Here is a 12,186-nt window from a genome sequence, read left to right as displayed (position 1 = left end):
TCATAGTTAAACCTTGCATTTTTAACCCTCTGGAAGGTCAGTTAAATTGTTCTGTTATGGTTAGCGTTTTCCACTCTTTTACCTTTAGGATTTCTCTGCTGGTATCTTCTCTGTGGAGGGTGGGGTGTGGGTGTTGGGGGGAGGTTTAGGGACAAGACCCTCCTAGATATCTCAGAAGCCTTCCTGCTTACATGCGGTGTCTGTCATACAATTTCTGAACCTACACTACTGCACTGTTAACAAGGCTACATAGTGATTTCTATATAGTTTTGAAAATGATCTGGGTTTTTCTTTTCCTCATAATGTCTAAAATGTACTTTTGAAAGTATAGTAGTTTAAGGACTTTAATTGTTGGTATTGTTTGAGTTCATTCAATCCATCAATGGTATGTATACAGTTCAAATCATGCATTTATATCTCCTGGCAGTATTTATAACACTTTCTCCATTTTTGGGAAATTCATGCGATAGTAAGAAATGGGTTTCTTTTATTAAGTAATAGTACTCAAGTGAAGCTGTTTGTTACCACAGAATTTTGCATTTGTTATATTAATAGTAATAATAATTAAAATTTAAAATTGAAGACATGCATGGCAACCAAAGAATTTAATGGACCTTGAAACTATTTCTGAATGGTATGTAGCTTGTGTGGCAAAGTGCTTTGATTTTTTTTTTTTCTTTTCTAATGAGCAATAGCTTATACAAAAGAGTGTCACTTCCAGATTGGATTCCTGCATATTCTGCAGCTGTCTAAAATCATGTATATTAAAATAACTCCAATCTTACCATTGACCAATAAAGATTAATTGCATATTTATCAATGAGCCAAAACATTATGACCATTCCTTTATGAAACAAATGACATGAAATATCTCATAATAACAGCATACATTTAAGTCTGGGATATGTTAGACAGTAAGCTGACATTAGACACTCATAGTCGACGTGTTGAATGCAGAAGTTGTTAGGTGTAAAAACCTGCATGGTTTTGGGAAGGGCCATATCATTCTGACCTGGCTAATGGGCCTGCGCAAGGTTTGTGACATGCTCACGTTCAGCCGTGATGAGTACTTTGCCAATAGTGGTCCAAGGACAGCGAAACTATGAAGCACTCACAGGGTGTTGGGCAGGTAATACTTATTGATGCAAGACACATAGATATCGATATTTCTCTCTCTCTCTCAGGCTCTGCTTCCTCATTGGAAGGCATGTTAGTGGTATTGAGGAGGTCTTCGAAATACTCCCACCACCGACCCACCCACAACATCCCGAGTCGAGGTCAGCAGCGCACCATCCCCACCATATTCAGTGTTAACACTGCACTGCTTCTCCTTCCTCAGACTCCGGATGGTAGACCAGAATCTCCTCAAAGCCATCCGAAAGTTGTTCTCCATGGCCTCCCCAAAATCCTCCCACACCCGAGTTTTTGCCTCAGCAACCACCGAAGCCGCATTCCTCTTGGCCTGCTGGTACCTATCAGCTGCCTCCAGAGGACAAAAGGGTCCTGTAGGACTCCTTCAGCTTGATGGCATCCCTCACCGCTGGCGTCCACCAATGGGTTTGTCGAGTGCTTACAGCCACAGCTCCGGTTAGCCGCCTCAACAATAGTGGCACAGAACATGGCCCATTTGGACTCCATTTTCCCCACCTCCCTCGGGACGTGGTCGAAGTTCTGAGGTGGGAGTTGAAACTACTTCTGACAGAGGACTCTGCCAAACGTTCCCAGCAGACCCTCACAATAGGTTTAGGCCTACCAGGCCTGACCGGCATCCTCCCCCACCTTCGAAGCCTACTCACCACCAGGTGGTGATCAATTGACAGCTCCGCCTCTCTCTTCACCCGAGTGTCCAAGACATGTGGCCACAGGACACGACCACAAAGTTGATCATCGAAAACGAGGCCTAGGGTGTCCTGGTGCCAAGTGCACATATGAATACCCCTATGCTTGAACATGGTGTCTGTTGTGGACAATCAGTGACAAGCACAGAAGCCCAATAACAAAACACCGCTCTGTTTCAGATCGGGGGTGCCATTCTTCCCAGTCGCGCCCTTCCAGGTCTCACTGTCCTTGCCCACATGAGCATTGAAGTCTCCCAGCAGTACGAGGGAGTCCCCAGAAGGTATGCCCTCTAGCACTCCCTCCAGGGACTCCAAAAAGGGTGGGTACTCCAAACTGTTGTTCGGTGCATACGCACAAACAACAGTTAGGACCCGTCCCCTACCCCAAAGGCGAAGGGAGGCTACCCTCTCGTCCACCGGGGTAAACCCCAATGAACAGGCTCCAAGTCGGGGGGCAATAAGTATGCCCACACCCGCTTGGCACCTCTCACCAGGGGCAACTCCAGAGTGGTAGAGAGTCCAGCCCCTCTCAAGGAGATTGGTTCCAGAGTCCAAGCTTTGTGTCGAGGTGAGCCCGACTATATCTAGCCGAAACCTCTCGACCTCGCGAACCAGCTCTGGCTCCTTCCTCTTCAGAGAGGTGATATTCCACGTCCCAAGAGCTAGCTTCTGTAGCCGAAGATCAGACCGCCAAGGGCCCTGCCTTCAGCTACCACTGAACTTACACTGCACCCGACCTCCTTGGCCCCTCCCATAGGTGGTGAGCCCATGGAAAGGGGAACCCACGTTGCCTCTTCGGGCCCGGCCACCAGGTGCTCTCCATCGAGCCCCACCTCCAGGCCTGGCTCCAGAGGGGGGCCCTGGTGACCCGCGTCTGGGTGAGGGAAAATGCGGTCCAAATTTTTGTTCTTCATAGGAGGTTATGTTGAACCGCTCTTTCTCTCATCCCTTACCTAGGCCCTTGGGTGGCCCTACCAGAGGCATAAAACCCTGGACAACAGATAGTGACAATAGTATTATTTTTTTTTAATCTTTTGATCTATTTATGTTGAATTGCTATACAGTGGTGTGAAAAACTATTTGCCCCCTTCCTGATTTCTTATTCTGTTGCATGTTTGTCACACAAAATGTTTCTGATCATCAAACACATTTAACCATTAGTCAAATATAACACAAGTAAACACAAAATGATGGTTTTTATTATTTAGGGAGAAAAAAAATCCAAACCTACATGGCCCTGTGTAAAAAAGTAATTGCCCCCTGAACCTAATAACTGGTTGGGCCACCCTTAGCAGCAATAACTGCAATCAAGCGTTTGCGATAACTTGCAGTGAGTCTTTTACAGCGCCCTGGAGGAATTTTGGCCCACTCATCTTTGCAGAATTGTTGTAATTCAGCTTTATTTGAGGGTTTTCTAGCATGAACCGCCTTTTTAAGGTCATGCCATAGCATCTCAATTGGATTCAGGTCAGGACTTTGACTAGGCCACTCCAAAGTCTTCATTTTGTTTTTCTTCAGCCATTCAGAGGTTGATTTGCTGGTGTGTTTTGGGTCATTGTCCTGTTGCAGCTCCCAAGATCGCTTCAGCTTGAGTTGACAAAGAGATGGCTGGACATTCTCCTTCAGGATTTTTTGGTAGACAGTAGAATTGATAGTTCCATCTATCACAGCAAGCCTTCCAGATCCTGAAGCAGCAAAACAACCCCAGACCATCACACTACCACCACCATATTTTACTGTTGGTATGATGTTCTTTTTCTGAAATGATGTGTTCCTTTTACAACAGATGTAATGGGACATTTGCCTTCCAAAAAGTTCAACTTTTGTCTCATCAGTCCACATGGTATTTTGCCAAAAGTCTTGGCAATCATTGAGATGTTTCTTAGCAAAATTGAGACGAGCCCTAATGTTCTTTTTGCTTAACAGTGGTTTGCGTCTTGGAAATCTGCCATGCAGGCCGTTTTTGCCCAGTCTCTTTCTTATGGTGGAGTCGTGAACACTGACCTTAATTGAGGCAGGTGAGGCCTGCAGTTCTTAGACGCCTGATACTTCGTTGTCCTGGGGTCTTTGTGATCTCTCAGATGAGTCGTCTCTGCGCGGAGGTTTTATGCGTTATTGTTATTTGGAATAGGAACTAAATTATTATTATTACTGTGATGTAATGGGACATTTGCCTTCCAAAAGTTCAACTTTTGTCTCATCAGTCCACATGGGCCAAAAGTCTTGGCAATCATTGAGATGTTTCTTAGCAAAATTGAGACGAGCCCTAATGTTCTTTTGCTTAACAGTGGTTTATGCGCCTTGGAAATCTGCCATGCAGGCGTTTTGCCCAGTCTCTTTCTTATGGTGGAGTCGTGAACACTGACCTTAATTGAGGCAGGTGAGGCCTGCAGTTCTTTAGACGTTGTCCTGGGGTCTTTTGTGATCTCTCAGATGAGGATCTCTGCGCTCTTGGGGTAATTTTGGTTGGCTGGCCACTCCTGGGAAGGTTCACCACTGTTCCATGTTTTTGCCATTTGTGGATTATGGCTCTCACTGTGGTTCGCTGGAGTCCCAAAGCTTCAGAAATGGCTTTATAACCTTTACCAGACTGATAGATCTCAATTACTTCTGTTCTCATTTGTTCCTGAATTTCTTTGAATCTTGGCATGATGTCTAGCTTTTGAGGTGCTTTTGGTCTACTTCTCTGTGTCAGGCAGCTCCTATTTAAGTGATTTCTTGATTGAAACAGGTGTGGCAGTAATCAGGCCTGGGGGTGGCTACGGAAATTGAACTCAGGTGTGATACACCACAGTTAGGTTATTTTTAACAAGGGGCAATTACTTTTCACACAGAACCATGTAGGTTTGGATTTTTTTTCTCCCTAAGTAATAAAAACCATCATTTAAAAACTGCATTTTGTGTTTACTTGTGTTATATTTGACTAATGGTTAAATGTGTTTGATGATCAGAAACATTTTGTGTGACAAACATGCAACAGAATAAGAAAACAGGAAGGGGGCAAATGGTTTTTCACACCACTGTATGTCTTGAAGGTTAGAAAACAATGGAATGGAAGATGTTTTGTTGATGGTTCTTTCTTAGAATATAATTTTTAAAAACAGTCCACAAATATTCATTCCTGTAGAGAGATGAATGTGAAAATTGAGAAGTATGCTCTAGAGAGCACTTAATTTCAGTAGTGTAACAAGTGTGAAAGTTTTCTTTAGTATGCTGGATTATTGGGCTTGTTTTGATAGCTGCTGCTGAGGCAGTATTGAGTGGATGTAGAGTTTCCTTGGTTTGTCTTTAGTTATTTTTTATTCATGCTCACAAAGATGTTTTGAACGGCAGTGTTAAAGGTTAGTTGTTTATTTTTGTTCAGTTGGGAACCAAGGGAATCAGGAAGAATACTTCTTTTGAATACTTATTTTTATTGTTTAATCTTGTTTAATTTTTTACTGTTTAGTCTAGACAGTGCACATGTTCCGAAAGACTGTTATTTCTACATCAGTACTTATTATTATTTTGCACAATAGTTATTTTGGAATCATTTGATCAAAAATACCCTTATGAAAGGAAACCAAAGTAGAACCATCCAGTGTTAACCTAAGGAGTTGGGTCAGCAGAAGCACCTAAACTTGGTTTAGTCTCAAAAGTCCATGCACATAGATAATATTGTTATATATACCATAACTGTGATCATTTTTAATTATATCATGATATACATTTAGTAGAGTTTAGTAGAGTATCGAGTTAGATAAATGTTGATAAAAGTTAAGTAGATATAATAAAATATGCATCTACATTTCAAAAAAATGTTGGGGGGGCACGATTAAAACTGTTATGAAAACTTGGGTCGCAAATCGGGTCTCAGGTCGCAAATACTTAAAGGTTGAGAAACGCTGTATTAATCGATTCTTCTGCTAATTAAATACACCATTTACATTTTTTTAGCTACCAGTTTTTATCTGGAAAAAACTGAATACGGAAAAAAATGGAGTATCTTAAAAATAATTAAAACACTGATGTTATCTGCTGTACTGTGCTACCTGCATGTGTGCACCTTACAGCACATATATGGCTAGAATTGAACCAGCAGCTGTGAATTTTATACTGAACATCCCTATTGTTTGCTTTTTTCTGTTTCTAAAAGGAATTAAAGTATGTTGTCAAACTATCATATACTAGCAAAATACCCACGCTTCGCAGCGGCGAAGTACTGCCTTAAAATTTTTATTAAGAAGAAAATTAAACCTTTTTAAACTGAGGGAAAATATAACAATAATTTTTTGTTAAGGATCTCTTTGTATACCACATTGTGAGTTCAGCCCTCCGGTTGTAATATGACCAAGCTGTGTGCTAAGCTTACTCTTAAGCATGCAACGTACAGTTGGCCTTGTGAACAGTAATCTTGTTTCAAATCTCACAGCTTGGATTACTGCTGTCATAATCGGTTTGAGTTTCATGGTTTGTTTCAATTACGACAGTATTTGTAGGACTTGTGTTGAAGAGACATTCGTCATCTGTCAAGCGTTGTAAGTATACAACCGGTTTCATCTTTAACTTTACATCCAACTTTTGAGAGTTTAAACATTCATAAACATCAAAGTGTCCGCTACTGAAATCGTCACCTGTGAATCTAAGATGTTTAAGAGGCATTGGCGGTTGTTGAAAGGTGTAAAATATTTGGCCATTTCGGTACACTTGAAAGCGACAACCGAACAATTCACCGGCAGCCATCAACTCACATGCAGATGCATAGGTGAAGGGCTTAAGCATTTCACTCTTCTAGTGCTCCTGTGTAGAATAATTATCTCCTGTTATCAGCAGGGAGACGTGAATGCCGTGGCGAAGCAAGGAAGGGAATGTAGAGACCGGAGCGATGGATGGCCTTATATAGGCAGGCAGCCAACAACGTGGGAGGCATTGGGATGGGGGACCCAACGGCGCCTCACACGGTGACCAAGCTGCAGGCTATGGACGTATATGTACGTAAGTAGGATTCAGTTAGCGTTGGGAACCCGCGTACCAAATTTCTTGAAGATGGGCCCATAAGTAACAAAGACCGTTGAAAAGTTCAATATGGCGGCTGACAGTGGCTTCATACCACCAAAATAATTACCAAATTTCAGCCTTCTACCTACAAGGGAAGTTGGAGAATTAGTGACGTTGGAAAGTTCAATATTGCGGCTGACAGTGGCGTCATACCACCGAAATAAGTACGCACATTGGTTTCGGTTAGCGCAGGGAAGCCGCCTACCAAATTTCGTGAAGATGGGGCCATGAATGAGAAAGTTCAACATGGCGGACGTTGTTGACCGTTATGACCATTATTCGTAGAATTTCTGTAAGGAATGAAACACAGGAAGCTCTGCAGTCTACTTGTGACTTTACGCTGTAGGAAGATAAGTAAATAAATATAGGTAAACAACATTTGATATGGCAATTATATAAGTAACATATAAATGTTTCTCATATAAACACCATCAAGAAACATAATTATAAACAGACCTTTGCATGATAGCTTGGCGAGCTCTGTAAGCCCTGCTGTTTCATTGAAGGACATGTGTGTGGCAGATTCACAGGCAGGATGACGGCCAACCTGTTGCTACATCCAAACAGTGCCATTTTTTGCCTTTACACTTGGTGCAGGTGCGTTGTTCTTATGTGTGAGTGGAGATTTCTTACAGGGAGGGCTTCTGTTCTCTTTCACCAACGTAGAATCCTTGTATGTTTTTACTCTATAAATAGTAATAATAAGAGCAGCTCACTACTCAAAATGGTAAATGTAGGAAGTGCCCAGAATCAAACCCACAATCTCTTGATTATGAGTCGGTAGTTATTTACCACTGCACCACCCAAGTTGTGTCAGTGTCGTACCCTAACCTAATTTCTTTTTCTTCGTTTATATTCTTAAAAAAAAGAGCTTTTTTTTGTTATACTTGTACCTTTTGTGAAAGTGTTTATTTGATATTTTTGTACTTCAGTCTTCACACATTATATACTTAATTTCAAAATTTTGTCATTAGTGCTATAACATGAAAAAACTTTCTATTTTAGGTATGTATTCAACATTTCCTGACCTCCTACATTTACCCAGTTCGTTCTAGACACAGAACAAACATGAAATGCATATGTTCCAAATAACGATGTATTTATCCTATGCAACTCCAGGCACCTCTCACACAGATAAACAGACTTGAACTGAGAGAACTTTTTGTCCGAATTGAGCTGCAGCGGTGGGGGATGGTATAGCAGGCTACTTATTGCTTGTGCTGATCGACACATTTGCAAAACAAATGACACTAATGGAGAGGTGCAAATGAGTTTAAGGTGACCCGGGATTCTGAGTTTTTTCGTAAGCTTCAGGGAATCTAGTGTTACGCACATCATCATTTTTTTTCATTCCAGTTTTCTTGTAGAGGGCCAGGGTCATGCTGATGAAATGCTTAGCTGGGCAGACCTGACAACCCTATCCCAAATAACTTCTGGAAAACTCACAAATGCACCTAGGCCAGTTGTAAAATATAAACTATCCAATATGTCCTGGGTTTGCTCATTGGTCTTCTCACATTGGGCTGTGCCTGGTACATATCCATGACATGCATTGAGGTGGTTAGAATGAAAACTTGTAGCCACTGTAGCCCTCCAGGACCGGAGTTTGACATCCCTGTCTTAGAGTATGAGAGGCTTGAAATAGTGGCCGAACAGTCTGCCATATCTGAACTAAATTAATGTGTTGTTTTTGGATTACTGTGTTAGTCACGGAAGTGTTCAAGCACTTGGGCTAGAGATCGAAGATGGTCTTTATAGTTATGAGACTGTATGTTTTGGACACTTTGGTTAAGAGAGGGGCAGAACTGTCAACTGATCACCACTTGATGGTGAGTTGAATTTGAATCCAAGGGCATAGGCCAGATGAGGGAAGCCTAGACATGTAGCTAGGTTTCCTGGGAATGTCTGTCTGAGGCTTCCATTCATGATGAGTTCAACTAATACCTCAAAAAGAACTTCTCACATGTGCAGAGAGAGGTTAAGGACATTGAGTCGAAATGGACCCTGTTCATGATGTCAGTTCTGGAAGTAGCTACTAAAAGCTGTGGTCTTAAAGTGGTGGGGGCATCTCATGGCGGCAATCCTAGGATCTGATTTTGAACACCAAAGGTGAAGTAAGCTGTCAGACCGAAAAAGATGGCTTTGTGAGAAATGCTTTCTGTGGATCTTCTGACATATTTGAGTGGTACTGACAGGCTAAGAGGACGGATTGTTGGGAAGCAAATGCTCGAGTATGGGAGGAGATAGGAGAGACCATGTAGAAAGACAATGGAATGGCCTTGAGGTTGTTCTGGCAAACTGCTAGACCCCTCAGAAGAGGAAAGCGTAACCTTGCCCAGGCTGTGTTAAGCAGGGATGGGGAGGTTCTGACTTGTTCAGAGGAAATTGTCAAGCGGTGGAAGGAACAAATCAAGGAACTCCTCTACCCAGTCGGCATGCCCTCCAACCAGAGGCAGTGTTGGACATGTCTGGTGGTTTATCTCCCATCACAGTTGCCAAAGTCACTATGGTGGTCCAAGGCCTCTGTAGCTGTAAAGCTGCTGGTGTGGATGAGATCCTGCCAGAGATGCTGAACATTACATGTCTGTACATTAATCTTATATTGTGGTTCATGCGTCTGTTCATTTAGGCTGTTGTGAGCATGAGAATGCGTGTGTGCATAAGTGGGCCTTGTGATGAACTGGAGTTCTATCCAGGGCTCTTTCCTGTCGTGTCCAGTGTTGCTGGGATTGGCTCTGGGCCCTCACAACCCTGAATTCTATGTTATGTCTGAACTGTTATTACATACTTTCAAACATTACTTTACCAATGCAAGCAAATGTATAGCAATCATATTGTGGCAGTTTTGTATAACTGCATTGTGCTTTAAGAAAATAACCAAGGTTCTTTTCATGCAATCTTCTTGTCTTTTTGCTTTGTAGATTTTTGGAATATGTCTGGCACAAAACCTTGTAAGTGACATCAAGGCGGTAAAAGCAAATTGGTGATAACATTTTGGTGAAGATCTGAAGATCAGAAAGAAAGATCCCGACTCCAGCCCTGCTGAAGTGACAGTCTGGAGACCTTTTGCATGGAAGAGAAATTGCAGTGGGGAAGGAGGCTTTTTTTAATATTGAATACTGACAGTAATGGATTATTTCATTAGATGGCCATAGAGGTTTTTTTTTTTAATTGATATATTGAAGATCGTCAGCAAGCCAAGGTAATTTCTCCTTCCAAAGACTTAAAGGACAATGCTGAAGTTGGAGCCTGCCTTGTCATATTTAACAGAAGATCTGAAATAGTTTCTAAGTCCTTGAATTTGGAAAAGCATAGCCACACCTCCTTTTGAACTGAAAAAGCTGCTATGTTCAAAGCTTCTGTCTCTTTTCTGATTCAATGTTTTTTTTCAGTCTTTCTGTTCTTCTCCATTTCTTTTAATGTTAGCCTTTTGCAGAAAGAAACTGCTTTGGCATACTTGGCTGTTTGAATGTTTACGTTCTTGATGAAAAATAACATTGCCCAAAGTCATTTTTTTTTTTGTGTTTTTTTTAATTTATTTATCCATTCCTGACACTGGAGCACTTGAGACATTCCACACAGTTCTGAAATCTGTAGTATCACTACATCCTTTGAGTTAATAAATAAATTTACAGTAAATAAATAGATGTAATTTTAGCCAGTGATCTCCGGAATCCGGTTCTGATCATGTTGGAAATATGCATGTATAACAAGACTAGTTTCAGCCAAACAAAGTGTATCTAGTATAGAATTTGCACCTCCAGGTATATAAGCTGAATACATTTATATTGCAGGTTTTGTTTTCATCCTTATCATAACGAGTACGGAAGAAGTTTGAGTTATTTTGGGCTTTAAAGCACCTGCTGCGTGTTTATTTTTATTATTTTTTTTTTTTTGAAAAGAAAAATTCCAGTTTTTGTTTAGAAAGTAGACATTGTGTTCAGGAAGCGAAAGTCCAGCATCCTGTACTACTTTTGCTTGTAACGTTTTATGTGCATACAGTATGATAATTTTAAGTCTTTGATTGGATGCAGAACAGTTTCGCCATTCTTGCTCTTTTTTAAATAGAGCTTAAATAATTACAGATGAGAACTTCTGTCTGCTACACTAAAATAATCATGGCAAAAGCTACATTTATGTAAGATAAAGGAAATTAAAGCATTTTCTAGATAATTCTGTTATTTTTTTATTTTACAAGTTATAAATATCTTTAGTTTCAACATTTGTTACATTTTGTGGAAAAAAAATATTTATGTTACAATTCAGAGCCTCCTCATGTGCTACCGCATACTTTGCCACTTCCGTAGGTCAGTAAAACATACAGCCACCTGTTTGAAACAGACACAAACGCACAAAAAATTCACACCTTGCATGATTGTTGCCTCTTACTGCTGCTTCAAAAACCAGCCATTTGTAATACAAAAACTTCAGATGTTCTTTTGTATGTCTACCTTTTGTGTTTGTGTTGCTCTTTGTCTATAGCTAGATACCTTTTTTTGTTTCTCTTACAAATCACTGGAACCTCACATAAATCTTCATTAGCTGACCTCAAGTGTAGACAGTTTTGTACTGCCATAGCCTTCCCTCTTGTCTCGAGTGCCTAAAACTGGATCCAGATGTCTCCACTGTCCAGGATATTTTGAGATGAAGATAAAAAATTGGTACATGAGGTTTAATGGGGCAGAAAGATTTTCTGGATCACTTACTTTACAGTCTCAAGAATTTAATAAAAGTACACTATATTTCAAAGAATTTAACAGGAAAATCAAATCACTTTGGTATGGTTACCTGTTTCAAATGTAAGTAATGTAATTATTGTTGATATTTTGCATTAAAGTTATTATTATTTACATCTTTTTTTCATTTTTGTGATAAAGGTTATGCAGTATCTGATTTGGAAATATTTAATTATGTTAATTGTGTCTAAGAGGGGTGATAAATACCAATCACATGACTTTGTGATGACTTTCCAGCAGTTTCACATTTCCAGGATATTGCAGACCCTTATTTCTGTGAGCCAGTAACGTTCTGCCTAACATTGTCCATCCTCTGAGTACTTCACAGGTCCATGGAGTTCAGCCACAATCTCTGCCTTTTTTATGTCTTTTTTCCATTCTGTTCTGGTACATAAAACATGCAATACCCAACTGACAAGCTTCTCTTTTGTTTGCAAGGCCCAAAACACCTGCATTCTTTATGAATAGCTGGATTGAATACATTGTACTTCAGGCTGCGTGCTCATTGGTTCTCAGCTTTTACACACAAAGCCTGCCACTATGATATAAGCCATGAGGTGAGCTAAAAATTTGTT

General features: G+C 40.7%; 1 protein-coding gene across 1 annotated transcript in view; it reads left to right on the top strand.

Moving 5' to 3' along the window:
- Positions 1–11,725, top strand: part of tspan17 (tetraspanin 17) — a 103,806-nt gene extending 92,081 nt beyond the window's left edge. Inside the window, exon 8 of the mRNA XM_039774847.1 lies at positions 9,797–11,725. Coding sequence (XP_039630781.1) covers positions 9,797–9,862 — 66 coding nt within the window. The 3' untranslated portion in view covers positions 9,863–11,725. The remainder of the gene's footprint in view (positions 1–9,796) is intronic.
- Positions 11,726–12,186: the final 461 nt, after the last annotated feature.

The sequence above is a fragment of the Polypterus senegalus genome, chromosome 13 (genome assembly GCF_016835505.1).
Source record: "Polypterus senegalus isolate Bchr_013 chromosome 13, ASM1683550v1, whole genome shotgun sequence".
Taxonomy (NCBI): Eukaryota; Metazoa; Chordata; class Cladistia; order Polypteriformes; family Polypteridae; genus Polypterus; species Polypterus senegalus.
The sequence above is the reverse complement of the archived record's forward strand: the minus strand, read 5'-3'. Positions and strand labels throughout refer to the sequence as shown.